Source organism: Denticeps clupeoides, chromosome 2, assembly GCF_900700375.1.
Source record: "Denticeps clupeoides chromosome 2, fDenClu1.1, whole genome shotgun sequence".
Classification (NCBI taxonomy): Eukaryota; Metazoa; Chordata; class Actinopteri; order Clupeiformes; family Denticipitidae; genus Denticeps; species Denticeps clupeoides.
The window spans coordinates 3,085,909-3,109,911 of record NC_041708.1 but is presented as its reverse complement, the minus strand read 5'-3'; the positions used below and the strand labels follow the sequence as shown (position 1 = coordinate 3,109,911).

Sequence of the window (24,003 nt, the reverse complement as noted above, 5' to 3'; positions counted from 1 at the left end):
AATATATTATTACATTTCAATTACTGCAATATGGTGGTATTCTAGGCTGAATTAACTGGGCTCGACCTTTAACCTGCATTGCCATGATTTCAGTTGTTTACTTTTTCTTTTTGTACAGCATTCGTACCAACCCAAATTGAGGTCAGAGGTCACCTCATGCAGTCCTACCTTCACGTCTTGCATAAGACGTAACGGAGAAACTCACTTTTTAACGAATGACGTCTGCTGCCAGTGAGGGTCTCATGTTGGGAGCAATTTCTGGAGTAAATAATAAATTCCTCCCCAGATTATGATGCCACTGCAGTGTTGAGAGAACTCGTCATTTCAAATGAATGTCTTTGGTTGAGACAGTAAAGCGCACCTGCACAGTAAACCGCTCTTGTGCTTTATAAAGACTTTATAGCATTTCAGAGTAGCAGAAACAGCTGAATACGAAGAGACAGATTGAACACATTTCCATCAAAGTCCAAGGAAAATTGAAGCAAAAAAATAATAATAATAAAAAAAGTTTTTTTTTTTCTCTTTTTTTTTTTTGCAGGGGTGAGACGATGAAAAGGCACCACGCAGAGAAACATCATCTCAAAACACACACACACACACACACAGTCAGCACTACATCATCACTTGCTGAACATTCTTGCCGGTGCTTCTCGGCGTCGGGCGGGGTTCTTTGCAGCGTATGGTGAGGTGTGAGCGTGACCTCTGTGCCGAAAAATTGTTTTAATGCACTACCTATACTGAGTGGTCACACAGGCCTGAAGCATAACAAACACAAACCCAACATTTCAGACTTTCCCGTAAAAAAATAAAAAAAAATAAAGAAAGGAGAAGCTCGGATTACAGCATTCCACAGAAACAGTCTAGAACAAACAGCATTTGGGAATTTTTCTTTTTTTTTTTTTTTTAAGTATCTTTTGATTTTAATGTTCTAAAAAGAGGCACAAATCAGGCTTGGGAGTCACAGTGAGGCTTTCAGAGCAGTGTGCGTGCGCACCCACACACACACACTTTTTCTCATTCACACACACACACACAATTCAACACAGACGGCGCACACAGATACAGAAAAGCACTAAAAACAATGTCAAGTTTGTTTTTTTGTTTTTTCTGAAAAGGGAAAACAGCAGTTACAGTAAATACAGAAACTGCAGACCACCTCAAAGGAATAATAATTATAGTAATAATAGTAGTAATTCGAAATCATCAGAATCATGTTTCCAGTTGCTCTACAGCGTGAGGAGTCCTTACTTGGCTCAGGACAGAAGAGTTGGTGAAGCAGCAGTTCAGGTGTCCCTCTCAGAAACTGCATACATGAAGCGCTTTCTCTCTCACGCACACTTTTACCAAAGCAGGGTCTTCAATCTCAATTCGATCTCAACAGGTCTTCAATTTGTACGTATGTTCAGGTAGGGGGTTGTGTGTGTGCAGTGTTGTCAGCAGCGTTATTGGCTGCAATAGGTCTCTCTCACTCACTCACACACACTCTTTCAAACAAAAGTGCACACAGCTCACAGGAGGACATGTGTTTCATCAGAGCCCCACCCACTCCAACAGTGTGTCCTCTACTGGCGTTCCGTAAGCAGACCTGTTAAATACTTACAGGAGAACATCTATACACTTCAGATTATATATATAGATCTTCTATAGCATCTTCTGACATCTCCGCAAAACCACATTCTGTTTTTAACTAAAGAAGTTATGACGACAATAAATTGATGTACACACACACACACTCACACAGGGCTGTCAATGTGTACTGGAAAATGTCCAGATGGTGTAAAGGTTCTGATCCAAGTTGAGATTGGGGAACTGTGATAACCACACATGCATACATTTTTATATATATATATATATATATAAAATGCGTAATTGCCACGCCCACCCGCTGTGTGTTAACACTGACAGCCTAGCCACCGACAGAGAGGCAGGCTTTAGTCTCTTCATACCACTCAAAAGTCAGTTTGTTGCTTTCCATAGGTTGGGTCCAATTTCAATTCATTTCTCTTTTTTGGTGAAAGGGTACCGCTTCTCTTCTGGCAATAACGTCAGCGCTGAAGAGAAAAGGAGGCGATCCTTAACCGAGGATGATCTTGACAAAGCTAGCGACATCGGTTTCTTTGGACTCGTGGTGGGTGAAAAAGGGAAGTTGCTGTGATAGGATAGAACAAATGTTAGACAATTAAGAAAAAAAACATCTAATCACTGGTGAGAGGACAAGAACGAAACATGTCTGGAAAACCCATAATTCAAGAGACTACATCTACTACAGCTATTAACAATAAATGTGGCACCACCGAAAAAAGTTTTATTTCATTGTTATTTACAGTTAGCACCATTAACTGTAAATGAAACCCTATGCAAGCAGGGATCCAACTAAACCCTAAATCACAGAGAGATGAGATTGCACCCGCGTCTTCTTCAGCACTTGCTATGACAAACTTGCTTTATTATGGGATTGGCATTAATGTAAAAAAAAAAAAAAAAAAAAAAAAAGTTATACACTATTCATGCAACCATATGCGACTCATGAAAAGAAGTCACATAATAAACTTACTTACTTATTTAAGTAATAATAATAATAGTAATAGACATACCATTGCTAATATTGTTGTAATATGCCATTATTACTACTTTCAGAACTACAACAAATTTTGGATTTCGTCTGACATCTTGTGGACATCACACGCCACTACAGTAATAAGAAGAACTCACCATGAGCTCTGTGTAGGTTGGCCGGTCTTTGGAAATCTTCCTTAAGCTGTGGGAGAGAAAAAAAAAAAAACTTGAAATTTCCACCATACATACATACATACACAAAATTCCCTACCATACATGCATATAAATAAATAAAGAAATAAAATAGAATAAAATAATGCAGGGTGGTGAGGCAAGGGGGAACCAATGCTGCTAGCCTGACCTGGCTGACACGAGGACAGGATATATAAATATGTTTCCTCTCCGTTTTCCCATCACCAGTAGACTACAGCGGCAGTTTTTTCCTTTTGTGCATCAGACGGATGTTGACTATTCTATTGTGTCGCTCTGACAAGGAATACATTTTTTTTTTTTTTAAAGTTGTCTATATTTATACATCGGCGTTGAACGGCTAGCCTTCCTTCATTACGGGGGGGGGGGGGGTTGACTAATCGGTGTTCATCCGAAAATGTACGTGCTGCTCTACCAACGATCAACGACGCAAGCAGGATTCCCTTCCTGACCCACAGCACAGCAGCCCGAGGTCAGCCAGCGCTTCCTTGTTGTGATGCAAAAAAATTTGGCACGTGACCTTTCACACAGAGTTCTGTGATTAAACTTTTATATTTGAAAACTGTAGACCCCAACGTAGACTCGTTGTGAAGATGTAATAAAAAAAAAAAAATAAAAAAAACCAATGGCCCCTATTTTTTTTTTTTAAACTAAGAGTATAAAATGGCTTCACACAGGTTGATAGTGCCGGTGGGAAAATGGACAGTGAACGCACCACTGGGAAGTGAAGTCGACGAACTCCGGGGAGAAGCGGCCGGCGGGAAGTTGGGGGGACGGCTCTTCTACCACCTGCTTCAGCTGCTGGAAGGGCGTCCCCCAGGAGTCGTATGGAAAGCGCAGAATTGCCAACTCAATCTTATTTGCATAAAAAAAAAAAAAAAAAAAAGATCATTACCATCATTAAAATACACATAAAACATAAACCACATTTCTAATAACCACTGATAACCTTAAATTACTAAAGACAAGGCACCAAAAAGTACTAGACAATATTTCTCAAGTGATATTGATCATAATATACTGTAAATTATGCAATAATACATTGCTTATCTTGCAGATATTACTATATATAAACATTTTGTTTGTGATAAACAAAACTATTTGGGTGTTCACACCAATTCAGAATGTAAATATGAAGCTGCTCTTAAGAACAGTATATTTAAATAAATGTATAAGTCTGTGTTTTTTGTTGGTAGCCAGTTCAATTTCCACATTAAATTTTGATACGGGTCGTTAATGAAACATCATCATTTCTAAATGTAGACTTTGTCCCCTTTACCTCAGGTGATACCATGATATTGTTATAATCGACACCACAGCCCATACAATTAGCAACGGTAGAAAGACACCCATGTCGAAGAAACGTGTGAAAGTGCTGAGGAGCATTGACCCACCATGGTGATCCCTAAGCTCCAGATGTCGGACTTAACGTTGTAGCCTTTCTGGTTGGTCTCTGGGTTGATTCTCTCGGGCTGCCGGGGGGGTTAAATGAGAGAAATAGAAGAAAAGGCCACGATCACTACAAACAGATCGCGAAATACACACAGTACACCCAGTTGGAAGGATCTACGTGATTACAGGCTGCTTATATAAATGTTGGTTTTGTACAGTTAAATGTGGCGCCACACTGTACAAAAACATATATATATATATAAAAACATTTTTTTATTATATTTCTCATATTTGTCAAAAGAGAAATCCTGATGCAGAGACATGCATCACACAATGAACTTCACTTTAAAATTCGTGTGCTTCTCACCGCCATGTAGGGCTTGCAGCCGGCATCCATGGTCTTCGCCACAGAATCCACCAGGTAGCCGCTGATGCCAAAGTCACACATCTTCACCTGTCCCTGTATGTTGATCAGCACGTTGGAAGGCTTCACGTCTGAAATTAGAGATACAAACTGACCAAAAACCCACGAGCAAGGTAACAATCTTGCAAGGTAACATACATTTACATTTACAGCATTTATCAGACGCCCTTATCCAGAGCGACTTACAATCAGTAGTTACAGGGACAGTCTCCCTGGAGCAATTTAGGGTTAAGTGTCTTGCTCAGGGACACAATGGTAGTAAGTGGGATTTGAACCCGGGTCTTCTGGTTCATAGGCGAGTGTGTTACCCACTAGGCTACTACCACCTAGGCTACTACCATCTTATAAGTATCTCCTTGGTACATAAATGTAAGAATATTGGTGCATTCGTACATCTACATTTACGGCTTTTTTTTTTTTCAGCTTTTACCCAGACCGACTTCCAATCAGTAGTGACAGGGACAGTCCCCCTGGAGACACTCAGGGTTAAGTGTCTTGCTCAGGGACACAATGGTAGTAAGTGGGGTTCGAACCCGGGTCTTCTGGTTCAGGCGAGTGTGTTACCCACTGAGCTACGGACAAGAGCGACTGCTAAATAATTTTCAAACATTAATGGAAACCTTTTTGTTTACAATACAAATCTCAACAGCAAACAAAGGAGAATTGGTGGAAATTAGTATTATAATTAAGGAAATTGTAAAACAGAATGAAGTTTATGTTACTTTGGTCACAGGACAACAGGTTGCGCCATCTAGTGGTGCCTCCTTAAATTACACTCTAAATTTAGAGTTTGGGTTTGTCTATTTATTCCTAGCTGAAAAAGCTGGCATTTCTTCAGATGTCACCAGGAGATGCTTATGATCAATGATGCCCAAAATTTCGTCTGTGACGTTTGTGCGCATGGGTGACGGAATGCAGTGAAAGACTACGCGCACTGCGGTGACATGCAGATCTGCTCAAGCTGCGATGCCTCCGGGCCGCTCACCTCTGTGTATGACGGACAGCTTGCTGTGAAGATGCTCCAGGGCTTTGACGATCTGCGGAAGAAAGCGGACGTGCGAACGTTACGTGACCAGGCGGTCTTTTCGTTTGTAAATCCCAGCAGGGCGTTGCAGCGTGGAACAGAAACATCCATTACTGTACTGAGCAAAGCACACAGATGGCGGTCCACTTATATTAACAACTTGTAAAATGTGACTAGAACTATTATGCAACAGACTTTGTTGGTTGTTGCTGAATTAGTGCTCAATTCACACTTTCACACACGAAACATTTGTGACTTCACATCACTGACGGCAGGTGGATCTTTTTGGTTTTTGACCAGTATACCATTTTCAAAATTAGAACATACAGCAAAAATATATAGCTTGATTAGTCATTGCACAGAGACAATTTCAAAAATATAATTACAAAATACCTTCTCAAAATTTTGTCTCCATTTGAATGGACCAAATATGATATGTTTTAGCATCCATTTTAGTGAAATATATTTTATAATGATATTTCATTTTAGTGTTGCTGTATTTTTATTACCTCAAGTGGGCAAAAGAAGTAAAGCACTGTGATTTAATACTATTGGTGGATTTTGACTTTTGAAATTCCCCATTTGAATCATAACGCCATCATACTAATTAACTTTATTAATCCCAAAGGATATTGCTTCTGTGCATTTAACCATCACCCTTGGTGAGCAGTGGGCAGCCATGACAGGCACCCGGGGAGCAGTGTGTGGTGACGGTGCTTTGCTCGGTGGCGCCTTGGCGGCTCGGGATTCGAACCGGCAACCTTTTGATTACGGCCACCACGGCCCCGTTTTAATATATGGATATTGGATTTTGGATGCAACGACAACATGTGCATTCTGCTTCATTCACTGTTACATCTGAGGTCATGGCTGCCAGTGCACAGACGCCCACCACCTGACGTCTTAGTCACATCCGCTGACACGTTTTGCGCCGTATCTGAGAAACCACTCACTCCACACGAATGACTGTAGGTGCGAAGTGAAAGTAGATGGAGGATCGAAAGTGAACGTGTGTGCGGTTGGACTGTTGCTTACAGACACGGCGATCTTGCCCAGGATGTCCTCGGGTATGGTCATGCCCTTCTCGATGACCTGCCGGTAGAACTTGTCTAGGGACGTGTCCATGAGCTCCATGCAGATCCACACATCGCCCTGGCAAAGGCAAAACGGACTCCGATGAGACGGCGGGAGAGCAGGTGGCGAGGGGAAAGGGGGGGTGCATTCTTGACACAGATGCTGACTCACAGGAAGCCAGTTTCCCCTTTTCACTCTACTGTGGAATATCCTGTGTAAAAATCCCCGAAAGGCACCAGCATCCGCACATCATAAGACACACTGCACCAACGGCGGAGCGGCATGCGATTAAAAACTATTTATTTCGCAGTGGAATCAGCCTATTATTCCAGACCACGACTGTGAGCGTTTTGCATGTGTCTGCACTGGCCACTAGAGGGCACAGTTTGACATAATCCTTGCTGCTGCGGTTTGATTGGCTGAAAGGAATCTTGGGAGTTCCAATAATAACATTATTTACGGTCTCAATCACTTGCTCTTGCCGGAATGACACTGCTTAGGAACTTAATGTCTATTGTGACAAAGGGTTGCAGCAGGGGGGGGGGAGAGACTGTCCCTGTTACTACTGACTGCAAGTCGCTCTGGATAAGAGCATCTGATATATGCTATAAATGTACAATGGCCATACATGAGCATCAATGGAACTGCTGTCGTAACCTACTGAACCTAACCTTCAGGCTCATGATGAGACCAAAGCTCAGTATAATATAATCTGCAGTGTACCGAAGTGCAAGTAGTAATTTTACGCATGAACTGTAACGTGTTGTAACTACAACGCCACCACCGGACACATTACAATCTTTGTAATAGGAATTAAGAGTGCCTGCTGATCGGTTACAGGGTTGTACCTCTCTGAAAAGCGCCCCGTAGAAAGTGACCGTGTAGAAACAGTCCACGGTCCTCATGGAGATGTCCAGGTCCATGAGCAGCCGCTTCTGCTCCTGAGTGTTGACCGTCGCTCGGATCCTCTGCAGATGGGGTGGACAAGTTCAAGTTATGTGTCATAGCTATAACTCACAGAGATTTATTAACAGCCTAGAGTAGATCCATATCATCTGAAATAACAGATTTTGGAGACCACAAGGGTCTACAAGCTTCATTATTAAAATCATTATTAAGGCTGATTAGTATGACACTGGATCATGACCCCAATCAGAAAAGCTCCATCTTGTGGTGATTCCTGATATGAATCCTGATTTGATCCTCTATAACAAAACTGACAGATGACACAGGTCTCAAAACATGAGGAGCAAGATTACAATTTTGATGTTAATGTCATCGTGTGTGCTCCCTATAAATAAAAAGCATCTGCAATCTGCATACTGACGTTCCCATCACAAGCGAGAACCAGACCCACCTTCACAGCCATGATGACCCCGCTGGGCACATGTCGCATTTTGTCCACCACGCCATACGCCCCCCGGCCCAGCTCGTCTATCTGCTCGAGGTCATCTGCTTTCACCTCGAAGTTCTGGACGGGGGGGGGAAACAAAATGAGAACTGAGCACTTCACTTAAAACTTCCTGTCAAAGATGCCGAGCAGGTAACATCAACTGAAACAGATTCCATTTTCTTGGTCGCATATTGAGAAATCCTTGTGGACCATGCATAAACAATAACTATTATCCGAATGCTAAATAAACCGTACGTTATTAACACACACTCACTCCAGGCGCAATAGTTTCTCACATTAAAAAAGTGCAAACACACACACACTTGCATATTTAATGCACGTCCTGGCAATTTAACACACAACACAATACGCTGAAGAGCCAACGAGATGTGGTTCAGGCCAACTTCCTGCCAGACAGAGGGAGAAGCACTTTCTAACTAATAATGTGTCATGTGTCCTCTACATGAAGGTCTTTCAGCCGAACTACAAACTTATCGTGTTCTTATCTCCACCCCCGAGCAACCCTCCCTGCCCGCGACCAGCACACCCTTTCCAGATCGCACACACACACACACACCGCACATTTTTACCTTGTTTTGCCTTCGAACCGTTGACAACACACCGCAACAACATTGCAGCCTCTTTAGTCACTCTCAAATATGCGACCTGCACCCTCGGAGCTTCATGCCTGGGCCTGGCCCTGGCGCCATTCTCGACTGGAGGAACCCGGCCTGGGTCCTCAAACGTTCAACGTATAACATCTGCATAAAACCCTCAGAAATTTCACGAGGACGCCATACATTGATACGGGCAGATCTCGGCCCTGTCTGCTCCTACTGGGCCGATATAATGGGCCGTACGCTGGCATCAGAGGATATCTACCTTAGTACAACTCAGCGGGCCAAAGTGCCTGAGATCTTGAATGATCTTTTATTGTTATTTTAAACGTGGGTGCCATCCTGTTACAAAGAGAAAGGGACCGGAAAAAAAGTCTATAAACCTGCCGTAGGAAGGAGGGGAGGGACTGCGTAGAGAGAGAGAGAGAGAGAGAGAGAGAGAGCCCTCCCCTTTCTCCATACCCACCCACCCACAGAAAAAAAAAAAATTACTAATGCACCAACATATTTTCAAAAATAGCACACTAGTTTCTGCCGGACACATTCTGACCGCCAAATGACTACCCAGAACCGCCAGCACACAGACGTATCGGACATTATGTCATAAACACATTAGCCAAGGTCAAATTTAATTACTGTAAAATGAAGCAGCTTTCGATTGACACTATAGGCTGCATGGTCTGATATTTGATGAGACATTTTGTGGAATTCAAACCTCACCAGTTTCAGAATCGTGCAAATATGGGGCGTGTAGCCTAGTCACATGACCCAAAACTGAAACCCTGTCTCACTGTCGTGGAGGTAACTTCTACACACAGGATCTGCACATACACATATATGCAGATATTTGTGTGTGTTTTATATATATATATATATATATATATATATATATATATATATATATATATATATATATACACACACACACACACACACACACACACACACACACACACACACACACACACACACACACACACACACACACATATATATATATATAAAAATTCTGAAATGTTGGGTGTTGTACTGAGATCCCGGTCATTTAAACCCAGCGCAATAATTAATCCTTTTCCATTAAGCCTCACTTATTTATTTATTTTGAACAAAATTCTGAAGAAAAAAAAAAAAAAAAGTTCATTCACTCTTTTTTAAAATTATGTAACGTAAACCGCGCCAAATATTGTGGGCAGCGGCGGAGCTCGGCGAGCTTCTTCAGTGGGCAGCGCACAGAGCTGAACGCCGCAGGCAGAGACAATCAACGGCGCTGTTTTTACGGCTACAGAATGACGTTCGTCATTCAAATATTTGACTTGAGGAAAAGACTCTGGACTTTCGGGTCCCCGCGACACCGAAACAAACCAAACTCAGGTTAACCTTAACGTAAGGGTCAACCTGAAGACGGGGCTGACGACGGAAGAGCGCGGCATTCCTCCCTGCCTGCAATCAGAAGCACCCGGTACCGTGGCAGTAATGTGCACCCGAGCGCTTTATACAACGCCGCGCCAATTAATAGCTTTTACGTCCAGAACACGACACACACACGCACGCAACACAACAAAAAACGAGACACACACACACACACACACACACGGCGAGAGTAACGTTAGAGAAATACAGCAGGGGCCCTGTTCATTTCTGCCCAGCAGCGCGGCTCATTAACAGCTGGCGGAGAACCAGCAGCACGTCAGCAGAAGCCGCTCTGGGAACGTTAATATGTCACAGCAACAGGCGGAGTTCTCTCGCTTTTTTTTTTTTTTTGGACAGGCCTCGGGGGCGGAGTCTATATCGTTAAGTTTACCTTGTCTCCAATAGTAACGCAGGCTTTGGAGTCTAAATCTCTTGGGGGTCTAATAAAAAAAAAAAAAAAAAAAAAAAAAGAGGGGACAAAAAGTTATTAAAATCATATGATGCATGACTTTCATATATCATATAACCGTAATTGCACTGTAACACATAACTGCCGATATCATTACACTGTGTCATGTCTAACTATTATTTACATTTCAACAGTTAAGTTACTGTGCAGTTCTATTAATCTCCACATATATAGATTTTTAAAAATGTATATAGTAAATTTATCAGAATTAATCGTAATCAGCAATTAAACGCAACTTAAACCGCAACATGTACCTCATGTTAACTGAAACGTATGATGCATCGGTATTCATAAATCAATAAATTCATCTTACGTAGCTGCTGGAGGCGGCTGCTCAAACACCTCCTTCGGGATCTTGAGTACCGGCTTTGGCTTCTTACCTGAAAGGGAGAAAAACGTGTTTCCAAACGGAACTCACACGCTCGTATCAAGAAACCGGCTCGATCGTTTTTTTTTTTTTTTTTTTTTGGTCCTCCCCACGTTTCCAACCCAACACGTCCCGGACGAGGCTTACGGCTGGAGAGGGCAGGACGCTCCAGGTCCTACGGCCGGGGGAGACGGACGCGCCGCGAGCACTCTCCCCCGTCTGGGCGCCCCCGCCGACCCGCTTGCCGCCGGGTCTGCGCCGCCATGGCAACCGTGTGAGTGACGGCTGGGCGCTCAGCGAAGGTTTGGCCCGATAGCCACGATACAGACTAAATACTTCAGGACGGTCGCCGCCAGGAACTATTCGACTAGTTTTCCCGTAAAATTAAACCGCATTACTGCGGCTATTATTATATTAATAACCTGATCAACATTATTTCATTTGATTGCGGACTTTCGGAACGGTTCCTGGCGATGTTCTTTTAATGGCATCATTGCTTTACAATGCTCCGTCGGAATAACCGCACGAGTGGAGGATTGTGGGTAATTTACCAGCCTGTGAAACTGACCAGTGACGAGGAGCAGACGTAATATGACAAATCCACAAAACCGCCCGCATGTCCAGTCCAACCGATCCGTCCAAATTCCAATACCTGTCCAGAATCCCGTGAATAACCCGTCTTACTGTAGGGAGGAGACTTAATGCCATTTACAGGCTCAATATAATAAAAACACAGTCCGAAACAGCAAATTAACTCCCCATAATTCATGATGCTTCTAGATGCGCCGATGCTGCCGTCCCACAAAATAACGCTGCAACTAGCAAGATGGGTGGCAGTAGCCTGGTGGGTAACACACTCGCCTGTGAACCACAAGATCCAGGTTCGAACCCCACTTACTACCATCGTGTCCCTGAGCAGGATACTAAGTGTCTCCAGGGGGGGACTGTCCCTGTAACTACTGATTGTAAGGCGCTCCGGATAAGGGCGTCTGGTAAATGCTGAAAATGTAAATGCGATATTTTATTGTGGGCCTGTTGCGATACCAAAACTTGATGCCACTTTTTACTTTAATGTTTTTTTAGCCAAATAAAAAGCACTCCTCAGTTCTGACGCCTTATGAACTCGAATGAACGTCGCGCCTAAGCTGCCGGCTCCACAGCTGCCTGAAACCAAAGCAGCTTTGCTCCCCTGAGACGTCCGGGGAGAGGGTCTCGGTATCGTTGTGGTTTCTGGAGACCATTTCAAAGTGAAGTGATTGTCACATGTGACACACGGCAGCACAGCACACGGTGCACACAGTGAAATTTGTCCACTGCATTTAACCAATCACCCTGAGTGAGCAGTGGGCGGCCATGACAGGCGCCCGGGGAGCAGTGTGTGGGGACGGCGCTTTGCTCAGTGGCTCCTCAGTGGTGGATCAGGATTCGAACCGGCAACCTTCTTATTACGGGGCCGCTTCCTTAAACGCTAGGCCACCACTGCCCCAGTCTTTTCCGCGAAATAGTGTAGAAATTTGTAATATACCCCTGAAGAGATTATTACGAAGGGTCCCAATTCCTTGATTGGTGGAGGACAAGCCACAGCATTTCAGTTTTTTACATACAGACTATACAGCAGGTCACTGAAAATACTGATATAATAATAATATTTTTTAAAAAAAGGCTTCTGCTTCCTATTTCTCTGCAAGGGGACGCGTTGTTCATTAACCCAATACAGGAAGCGTGGCTCCATCACGTTGCCATGTCAACCCTGACCTTTGACACGCAACCGAGCCTCCGGGCACATGCTTCCAAAACCAGTTCTTGTCATCTGAAAGCGCCGCGCCCGGACTCCTCCCAGGAGCATTTTACGCAGACAACAATGGGCTGAAAACGGACGCCGGGGCGAACAATGACCCACAAAACTTCACGAGCCGGCCAGTGTTTCGGCCCCAAAGGGCAGTCATTCAAGACCGCTTTTGTGTCCGGGCAGCCCGAAAAGATTCTGGACAAAAAAAATAAGTAATGTCATTTTATTAAACAAACCCATAGACGTCCACTTTTATTATCTCCGGAGGCCACTGGCTCCGACACTGAAAGTGAAGTGATTGTCACTGTGGAACAATGTCCACTGTATTTAGCCATCACCCTTGGTGAGCAGCGGGGCAGCAGCGTGTGGGGACCTCGGTGGCTCCTTGCCGCCTCGGGAGTCGAACCGCCAACCTTCTGATTACGGGTCTGCTTCCTTACACGCCAGGTCACCGCTGCCCAACAACCATTTACGGATGAAGGTGACTGATTTCATGATTCATATTTACGTTCAGAACGATGACCTGTAAGGCGTGGCCAGCGGGTAGCGAGAGGAGGGAGAAAAAAAAAAAAAAATCTTTTAACTTAGTAAATAATGAGTCCATCCTACATCCTACCATCCTAGGTGGTAGTAGCCTAGTGGGTAACACACTCGCCTATGAGGAAGTGGTGACCTAGCAGTTAAGAAGGTTGCCGGTTCGAATCCCGATACGCCAAGGTGCCACTGAGCAAATCACCGTCCCCACACACTGCTCCCCGGGTGATGTCATGGCTGCCCACTGCTCACCAAGGGTGATGGTTAAATGCAGAGGACACATTTCACTGTGTGCAGTGCTGCTGTGTATCACATGTGACAACACTTCACTTTACTTTTATGAACCAGAAGACCCAGGTTCAAACCCCACTTACTACCATAGTGTCCCTGAGCAGGACACTTAACCCTGAGTGTCTCCAGGGGGGGCCTGTCCCCGTAACTACTGACTGTAAGTCGCTCTGGATAAGGGCGTCTGGTAAATGGCGTAAATGTAAATGAAAATCCTACAGCATGGTAAACAAACCCCGCCCACTTTCATACATCCTACTGGTAACACCGTATGGATGCTCAACTCGCCCAGCAAGCGCGAAACAATCCGGAAATTAGGGGAGGAAAAATCACTTTATAAATATATATAATATTTAAAATGTTCTGCGGGTGTGTACACTGACATCACACACCCGCGCCGGGATGGAGGGAACTCGTACACAGTAGACGAAGACGCACGAAGACGTCTCTGCCTCTGCCGACGTGACGCGGCATGTTTGGAGGCGCGAGAACACGAAACCAAACACACGCTCGCACGCTCAGGTACGTCCGCTCACCAACCGCCACGCGCGGCTCGGCGTACCAGTTTAAAGCCCTTCTGATAGCGCGTTGGCTCGGGCTTCCCATGAGCCTCTTCAATGAACCAGAAGACCCGGGTTCGAATCCCACTAACCACCACTGTGTCCCTGAGCAAGACACTTGGGAGACTGTCCCTGTAATACTGATTGTAAGTCGCTCTGGATAAGAGCGTCTGATAAATGCTGTAAATGTAAACACTCGCTCACTCCTTTAAACCCTCTGTTCACCGCGGCGAATAAACGGAACGCGGAAAGCCCGTTGCCGCAGCGGCCTGTGTGTGAGAGAGAGAGAGAAGACCCATGGGTGGAGCGAGCGAGGGCACGATCAACGGATGATATAATTGAGGTCCACGGCAGGAAAAGCCAACGTGTTGCGTTGTTGGGTCTTTTTTTTATATATTTTAAACAGCTGCCGTGTCTCCCGATGACGCGTGCAACTCGTGCTTTTGTCAAATCCGTAGAAACGACGATTCCGGTTTTCAATACGCAACTCATTTGCAACTTTTTTCCTACACCAAGAAAAAAAAAAAAAACTTTGAGGACAAATGACAGAGTCCACACCACAAACTTTGGCAGCACAGGCAGGCCCATTCCTGTCCTTCCCTGGCCCCCCTCTTGTCCTCTACACGGAATGCCAACAATTCCAACGGTTCTTCCGTGGAATTCCGGACGCCCGGAGGAGGAAAAGCGAACTGCAGCGAGATGAAAATAACCCCCCGGCTGCTCTGACCGCCCTGGCAGCCCGCGAGATATTCTACCCCTCCGGAGATGACGGACCCTTTTGGACCACAGCTGTCGGGACACTCCTTTGGGAAGCGCGTTGTCCGGCTCGGCTTCCCGGGGGCCGCTGCGATTCTGCCGGGTTACACCCGCCCGGTCCGGATCGAGCCGCCAACAGGAGCGGTCCGCGTCGAGACCGGGCGGAGAGATCCGGCAAACTCGGGAACTATTTGACATGATGTCCCGGAAAAGCCTTTCCATGTCTGCCTTGGCTGGGGCTCCTGGAGATGAGCGGGGGGCCGTAGTGTGGCGAGAGGAGGAAGGAGGGGTTAAAAAAATAATAATAATTAATAATAAAAATAAAAATTCATCTAAAGGAATATTAGATGTCGAGCTGTGGACATTCAATCTGTACTGATGTCCTCCGCCGGGCTCCTGAGACGAGCATGCGAAAGGGGCCATGTTTTATTCAGGGCCAGGCGCTAGCGGCTCGAGAGACGGGCCGCTTTAAAGATGCAACGGGTGCCTCAACGCGGACGTTTCGAAACGGCAGCTGCCGTAGCAGAGCTTCGCCGCGACGGCGCCAAGTCAGTTCGGGTCCCGGTCGAAGTACAAGCTGCAACCGGCGCACCGATTCTCCACAGACTCCGCTCCTAGCAGGCATGCTAACGCTAGCATTGCAGCCCGCAGAACGTTGCGCCCGCCGATTCATCGAAACTTAAATCGAACCATCGAGGAGTAGAAAAATGTTCGGGAAAAATAGGTTGTGCAGCTTCAAACTTGCGTCATAACCAAAATGGTACCTTTTTCCACGACAAATTCTGATTCCAGTGTCACGGCCGCTTCCGAGTTCGGCCGCTTGAAATGAAAACACCGACTCTACGCGTTTCCTTCAATTAAATAAAAAAAATCCCCAAAATGTGCTTTAATAACGGTAAAATGTCAGGTAAAATGTGTAGGTGGTTTAGCGGTTAAGGAAGCGGCCCCGTAATCGGAAGGTTGCCGGTTCGAATCCCAATCCGCTGAGGTGCCACTGAGCAAAGCACCGTCCCCACACACTGCTCCCCGGGCGCCTGTCATGGCCGCCCACTGCTCACCAAGGGTGATGGTTAAATGCAGAGGACAAATTTCACTGTGTGCACAGTGTACTGTGCTGCTGTGCATCACAAGTGACAAACACTTCACTTTATCGCTTTATCAAATTAGCCGCGACACTGATTTGAGGACACGAGGCCCCGCCGCATTCGCTGCGCTCGCCCCGGTGCTTTGCGCAACCGCGCTTCGGGGCAGGGGGGCTTTAATATCCACCATATTGCGCCGCCGCGGTGACGGCAACAGCGAGTTATTTATCGCCTCCAGCCGAGCGAGGGAACGAAAGTTCAACTCCCGTCCCGGTGGCCTCGGACCTGCAACGGACGCGGCGAGGGGCGGGGCCAGGGCCGCTGCAGAAGCAATTTGTGGCACGGCGGGGCGCTTTATACCGTATCGATGGCAGGGAGCTGCGTCAATCCCGTCTCCGGGGCGGCTTTCGCTTACTGCACCGTGCATCTGATGCGATTCCATGCTCACGCTGGGACCATTTCGCAAAAAAAAAAAAACACGTCGACTCTAAATTTGCCTCCGGCACACGGCAGGCCTAATATTATCCACCCATGTCAGACTAAGGACGTTCTCCTGGGAAGTCCTTCCGGCATTCCACAATCCGGCAACCAGAAATACGGGCGTACGTGCAAAGTCGGAGCGAGCGGGGCGGGCCGAGACAATGTGGTGGACAACCTACCTTCACAACCGGTACAGGCCTAAAAAAAATATTAAAAAACAGGCCGTCGAAACGGCAAACTTATTACCGCACACGCAGCAGGCGAACGTGGCGATTGTGCAGCAAGGAGGCGGAGGAGGACGTACGAGGGTCAAATGCGCCAGGGCGCGGAGGGTCGGCATGCAAGTACATATTTTACCGTATCAAAGGCAGAAGTTCAAATTTGCACAGCAGGCCATGGTTCAGGCAAGCCCAGTGGGGCTGCGGTGACCTCGTGGTTAAGGAAGTGGCCCCCGTAATCAGAAGGTTGTCGGTTCAAATCCCGATCCGCCAAGGTGCCACCGAGCAAAGCGCCATCATTTATCAGACGCCTTTATCCAGAGTGACTTACAATCAGTAGTTACAGGGACAGTCCCCCCCCATGGAGTGTCTTGTTCGGTGACACAGTCGTAGTAAGTGGGATTTGAGCCTGGGTCTTCTGGTTCATAGGCGAGTGTGTTACCCACTAGGCTACTACCACCCGTACCCCACACACTGCGCCTGTCATGGCTGCCCACTGCTCACCAAGGGCTACGGTTAAATGCAGAGGACACATTGCGTTGTGTCGACGTGTGCTGTGCTGCAGCGTTCCACAACTTTCAGTGCAGCCTGGTGCCTTCGACCTCTGTTGCTGCACGATATCAGCTGGAATGAACACTCTCCAGCTCCCATGACCCCGCCTCGACGTGGGCGCGGCCGCAGGTAAACACGGTGTTCACCTGTGGGCCCAACTGCGGCAACATCCTGCACGGCCACTCCCAACACTTCCTGCATGGCGCCCCACATTCCGGGTGCATCGCCCACAAAACTGCGATGCGTTTCGTGCAAACTTCTTCAGGGCCACCGGTTGATCGGAATGTTAAGGCCCAAGGTGCAAAAAAAAAAAAAAAGTGCCATGCAGGTTTTTAAAAAAGGTGAAAGCGTGACGAACGCACGTCCGTGTGCGCGCCACGCAACCTCGTCCCTGCAAGCTTTTTATTTTCTTAAAGGGCCATCATTTCCCGACCCCGTTCGAGGCGGTAGACGTTCGCAGCAACGACGACAAAAACGCATTATTTTTAGCGCTTTATTTTTTGCACGCACGAAAGCTCGCTCGACGAGGCATCCGAATCATTTTTTCCATTACGCGCCGTGACAGCGTAAAACTGCAACTCTCCTTCTGCGACCCCCCCCCCCCCCCCCCCCGCCCTCGTCTTCCAGCGACGTCCACTTGATAGCGTGCGACTGGACGTGGAAATGCATTCCTCCTCGCAGACGATATCTTGCGAGCAAAGTTTACGATGCACCCTGCAATCTTGTTTGCAAATCGGGGGGGGAAATGCATTCGTTCCCATGCACGATTATAGGGTGTTTGCACACGCTGAATTTGCTCCGGTGACGGGGGGGGGCGGCTTTGTATTTTTAGACGGATCGTGTTGGCGTTGCACAATCAATTACACCGCGTTGATTAGTTCCCGAACACGAAGAGAAGGTGAACGCGATCTCCCGGGGCATGCAAATTACGCCTATATCTGCAACTCCGGGGAGCGTCGCCTTACCAGGAACTCTGCAAAAAAGGGGGCAGATCTTATACAGGAAATGCAACTGACCCTTTCAAAAAAAAAAAAAAACACACATCAAACTTTCAATTGCATCGGGCGAGCCCGTTCTGCAACCATGCACTTTGCAAAGAATGCAACCCCGAGTGCATTTCGTTTTTTTTTTTTGCACGGATCGCTTTAATAGACTTACCTCCCTTTGGCATGGACATTTCCCCTTTGCTGTTGTTGGGGGGAGGGGAGGCACAAAAGACTTTGCCTTGTTTCTCACTCCCTCCCTCCATCTCCCTCGCGCCGGAGCTTCGGCGGGCTTGCTTTGCAACAAAGGTGCAAAATACAAGCCCGATTCCGCATGCACTTGGGCTGCCTGGTCGCCGAGTCCGCTCGCTTCCGTGCACGGGGTGCAAAGGGAGTTGCGCGCGGCGCAAATCTGCCGGGGAACCGGGCCAATTCCTGCAATTCGCTCTGCAAAGGGACCTCGGCGGCACTTACATGATGGGCCGAGGCTAGCAGCTGAGCGCTCCTAACTTGGATCAGCGCGAGCCCCTGCGAAACGAACGTTCTTCCGACTCGCCGCGCGGGGGGCGCCGGGAAATGTAGTCTTGGCGCGAAACGAGGCCACGCCAGCGCGTCTGAAACAGCGGCGAGAAAGTCCGGAAAAAAGGGCTATTTAACTCAAAACGGCAACCGTCGAGCCACAAGCAAGAACTGACTCCATAAATGAATTCTGAACATTTTTTTTATTCCGATTGTAATATTCAAATAATGTGACATAAGGGATTTCATAATCATTGCGTAAAATATGCATATATCAGATATCTTTGTTACATGTCCGAATTAAAATGCGACGTTTTTGCGTTATGAATATGATCAAGATGTCATCGTGTACGTATGCTTTATGTGTCTCATAATGTGTGTTAAGATGGAATCTAAACGTTTAAAGTTTCTGTACTGACGTCACAGTGCGCCATACACTGACGTCACAGTGCGCATGATTGGGCGGGTACCGTAGATGTCTGGCGTTAAAATCAACCCCCCACCCCCCCAATACTAATACTAACCGAAATACTAATTTCACTCATTTCTCCCACAACTGCACTACAACTGCAACAATCTCTAAAAATATTTTTTTTTAGTTGATGGTAAATCAATAACCAAAAAAACATGAAAGTGAACAAAAAAGTTTCTGACCCTTGAATGTCCCAATTCAAGCCGATGGGAGGAGGGTCTTGGTACACGATGTTGTTTTACTGTGGTGAAAAAAACACGTTTTTGTAGTATCGCGACAGGTTAACGTGCTAATGCAGGGATAAAGTACCGGAATCGCGGTCATGGGCCCGATATTAACGAAATAGCACCAGGTGACAGGGACTCTGCATTCGCGCCATGTGAGCGTCTCCCAGGGTTCCCACGGGTCAGGGAATAACTGGAATAATGCGGAATTTCGTCCAGGAATTTGATCATTTGGGCGCCGAGTCAGGGAATTTAGTTAATGGCGTATAATGCAAGTGGACTAAACCCGATCTTTGTTTCAATTTCAAGATATTTGGCTTGAAAATGATGAGTTTTGAATTGTTAAAACCCAGACGTTAATTTGGAAGTTTTGGGAAGTTTGGCAAGTCTGACTTGGAGTGGGAACCCTGGTCTCCGCCGAGATGAAACACCGATATGGATGTAATGCTACTAGCTGCGAGTCGGGGTTCAGTTCTTTGCGGCGATGAGGCCTTGGTAGAGGGGCTTGATGACGACGTGGAAGTGGAGCGAGCCGTCGGTCAGGTACTCGGACGTTTCGGCGTCGACGTCAGCCTCAGCCAGGAAGTCGGTGGTCTCCTCGGTGCTCTGGTGAAAGTTGTAGATGTGGCGGACCACGGCCGTGCCATCGTGCCCGGAGGACAGGATCAGGGTCTTCTGGAAGGCCACACCGGCGAAGTCTGCGCCGGAGGTCGCGGGCGTGACGATGACGCGGGGTTGGCCTTTCGTCCGCGTGCTGAGGGGAAGCCACCGCGGCGAGAACAGCGCGTTCCACGTCACGCGTCTGCCGGCGTCGTGGCCGCTGGGGCCCAGCTGGGTCTGGAACGTGATGCTCCGGTCGTCGCGGGCGGGGCTACCGACGACCCACGGGGAACCCCAGGCCGGGGACAGGTAGTTGCGTGGCGTGAACAGGCTGCAGTTGACGTGGAGGAGCTGGGCGAGTTGCAGGGGCGGCGCCGAGTGGAACTGGTACGACGCGTACAGCAGGCTGCGCACCGACTCCTCGTGGCGCAGAAGCACCGGCGAATGCCGCTGTATCCGGAAGAGATCTTGGGGTGGAATCATGGCGTAGCGCACCGACTGAAGCAAGGTCTCCGCGGTCAGGCCGTCCGGCCGTTGCTGCTCCATCCAGGCCTCCAGGGCCTCAAAAAGCTCCAGTTCCTTCTCCAGAACCAGGTCGGAGCTCCGAAGGAGCGTCGCCAGGAGCTCCGCGCCGAACCGGAGCCACTCGCCGCTCCGCAGGACGGACGAGAGGTTCCACGAGAGGCGCCTCAGGCAGCTGTGCCTCAGGGCCTCGTCCTTGGCCCGCGCCGCGTACTCGTACCACGCCGCCACGCGGCCCACCGGCAGGTCGCCGGCCACGCGCCGGATCATGTGCTGGACCAGGCCCTGCCGCAGGCCCCAGACCCCGTACTTGGTGGCCAGTTTAAGCAGCGGGACGGCCTGGTCCGGGCTGAAGGACATCTCCCCACAGTACAGGTACCTGTATGGGCACGGGAGGAGATGTTATCGCTGGAGGATCTCAATCATAAAAATAAATGCGTGGGATGGCGCTGCGCAGCTGGACAGAGCCGGATAGGCTCGGCGAAGCGGCGATCAATGCACTGCTTCGCTTCCTGCTGATGAGGCTGGCTGGATTATTGATCTCTGTATGTCAGGCATTTCTCGTTTCTCACCGCTAGAGGGAGCACTTGCCGTTTCTTTCGCTGGAAAATCCGATTTGGTTTTTGTAATTATTGAATTGAAAGCGAAGTGATTGTCATTGTGATACACAGCAGCAGCACAGCACACGGTGCACACGGCGAAATGTGTCCTCTGCATTTAACCCATCACCCTTGGTGAACAGTGGGCAGCCATATTTTTGTGAGAAATTCTGTGCAGCATGGCGGGCCAGGCTTTTACGCAATATTTTAATAATCTGATTTAATAAGCATACTTAATATCGGAACTATTGTAAATATTAAACATAGCACATTTGATTTCGAAAGCAAATAAGGCTTTTTTGCAGTATTAATATTTTTGATGCGCTAAAACAGCAAATGGATGTAGCAGCAAACACCAAATAAGGGTCTGCTTGCTCACTCAGCTGCAATGTCCACATAATAATAATTGATATAATTTAACATAATTGATGAACACGGCTTTGTTTAGGTGTACACAAGCATAATGGATGTAGGCAACTTGTGATTGTATTGATTGTGAAGTCAGACATTTTTAAAATAGATGAGTTACTAAAAATATGTTTTCTAGGGATTAGAGAAGCCGACGTTAACTATAGAGGAACAGTTCACGGGCCACCTACACCAATCCCGTAAACCGACCCACTTTACTCTCACCTGATGAACTGGTCAAAGACGGCCGTGCACTCTGCGCTCTCCCAGACGACGAGATCGGTGGCGTCGCGACTCTTCAGGAGCCCCCGGAAGACCTCGCTCTGCAGGGCTAGGACCAGGCTGTGGGCCCGGACCGTCTTGGCCTCGTCCGAGCCGAGCGCCTGGACCTGCAGAACCACGTCACTGCCGTTGCCCTGCTGCAGGAGGCCCTCCAGCCGAGCCACCAGGCCCAGAGAGTGGCTGAGGGTGAACGTCCCGCCGCCAGGCGAGCTGTCAGCTTCAGGACGGCGGGACAGAGCGAGGGAATAAAGTGGAGAACATCATTAAGACTTCCTTACAAATTACGCCCTGGAAAACATATACTGTCCTGAGGTCATCGGTGATATTCAAAATTAAATTAGTAGGAAATTTAGCGCATTCTGGTTCCTGCAGATGCCACACAATGTCACTTCCTTTTACATTTACATTTCCACATTTACAGCATTTATCAGACGCCCTTATCCAGAGTGACATATAATCAGTAGTTACAGGGACATGTCCCCCCCCGGAGCAACTCAGGGTTAAGTGTCTTGCTCAGGGACACAATGGTAGTAAGTGGGATTTGAACCTGGGTCTTCTGGTTCACAGGTGAGTGTGTTACACACTAGGCCTTTTACAGACCCACTACCCACTTCACTGACAGTGCGCGCCATTCACCGCTTGGGCTGGTTCTTCCTGAAACTGCCTTCACCTTCCTGTCTCTGAATGCCATTAAAGGAGAAACAGCCAATCAGTGAGCTGCGTTTGCTCCCCAGTTCTGAAGAACCCACCCCCCAGGGCTCAGGCCACAAAGCATGATTACTAATAATTTTACATACTGCTGTAAATTTCAATTAATCCGGGAAGCTAATTAACCATAAACCCTGGGTTCTTTGCACATTGGGGCTTACAATGTCCCTCACTGTTCAGCCATCATAGAAAAAAAATCTAATTATATATTGACTGCATAATTATCCTGGATTAATTAATGGTTGACCCACTAATTGTGTTTCATTTTGACATTCCGTCTGCTTATACATACTGCGTATACATTTTGCATATGCTGCTAATAGATTTGTTGTTCAGTATATTGAGCTTAGTTTGCATCTGCATTACTATTAATTTTACTATTATATAATAAAAATGTCGATATATCAGTAATATAAAAAACAATCAACGTGTGTAATGTGAGGAAAGAAAGAAGCAGTTAGTGTATGTAAAGGAACTTTTTTCTGTTTTTCACCAGTGAGAAGCAAACTCCATGCTGTACCATCATTCTGTCATTGAACTCGTTATTAAGAAAACTTTCAGAAGTTGGAAACGAATAAGTAAAAGTAATATTCTGAAAACGAAGTTGGAGATGCCGCTTACCTCCACCAGCCGGTCCAAAATGCAGACAGGCCGCCAGCAGCAGGGCAGCAGGGCACGCCTGCCCACAGAGCCTCCGTCCATCCGCCCCCATCCCGTCCCAAGCTCTCCTGCCGCTCTGCTGTCTCGGCGTGTCTCAGGCCCCAGACTCGGCGTGCGTGTGCTCGTCTAGTTATTGTGTCTGCCGGCGTGGGCCCTGTCCGGTTTGTGATGCGAGATAATGTAGGGCACGCGGTTCTTTAGTGCCATCCGCAATCGATTGGCAGGGCAACGCGGGGCTGTTGCCGTGACAACCGCTTTCATCCCGTGTCTCTGTCAAGTTCTCGCGTGCAGCAATCGGCAGGGGCTCCCAGCTGGAGATGAGAAGCAGCGGCTGGGGTACACGAGTAGTCATTTACCATCAACTGGGATCATCATAGATCCCAAGATGCAGAGGTCTGGGTACTCCATCTCGAAACGCGTGGTACCGTGAACAGTTAAATAGCAGGACTAGCGTTAGATGAAGGTGACACGTTTCAACTCCCGACAATTACAGGCACAGACAGGCACACGGTTAAACGCCCCCTTGGTAATGGAGGAACTCCTCCATTCAGCCTCTGGTGAACTTTTATCATTTCACCATTATTGCAGACAATGTGATGCTTGCTTCCACAATTTGCTGGTCTGTTGACATGTTTCTGGTTCCACTGGCACGATCGATCCACCCCCCATCCTAAAGCCAGCTGCACGGTGCCCCTCTACTGTATATATATATATATATATACACACACACACACACACACACACAATCACAACACACAGACAAATTGACAGGATAACAAGGAGCAGTGCAGAGCCACAGGGAAATGAAGCGATATTGAAGCGTTTTTTATG

At 47.3% G+C, this 24,003-nt stretch overlaps 2 protein-coding genes across 2 annotated transcripts; both read right to left on the bottom strand.

Annotated features, from left to right (window-relative positions):
* Positions 1-379: 379 nt before the first annotated feature.
* LOC114784561 (dual specificity mitogen-activated protein kinase kinase 6-like) lies at positions 380-18,762 on the bottom strand. The gene is made up of 12 exons (XM_028970047.1): positions 18,354-18,762; positions 10,883-10,949; positions 10,492-10,540; positions 8,038-8,151; positions 7,529-7,648; positions 6,642-6,758; positions 5,568-5,619; positions 4,526-4,653; positions 4,161-4,238; positions 3,482-3,621; positions 2,713-2,758; positions 380-2,149 (listed from the first exon to the last, which is right to left on the bottom strand). The coding sequence occupies exons 1-12, from the start codon at positions 18,442-18,444 to the stop codon at positions 2,075-2,077; spliced, it is 1,077 nt and encodes a 358-aa protein (XP_028825880.1). The 5' UTR covers positions 18,445-18,762; the 3' UTR covers positions 380-2,074.
* Positions 18,763-18,996: 234 nt separating this feature from the next.
* LOC114784263 (BTB/POZ domain-containing protein 17-like) lies at positions 18,997-23,325 on the bottom strand. The gene is made up of 3 exons (XM_028969525.1): positions 23,134-23,325; positions 21,748-22,021; positions 18,997-20,894 (listed from the first exon to the last, which is right to left on the bottom strand). The coding sequence occupies exons 1-3, from the start codon at positions 23,222-23,224 to the stop codon at positions 19,862-19,864; spliced, it is 1,398 nt and encodes a 465-aa protein (XP_028825358.1). The 5' UTR covers positions 23,225-23,325; the 3' UTR covers positions 18,997-19,861.
* Positions 23,326-24,003: the final 678 nt, after the last annotated feature.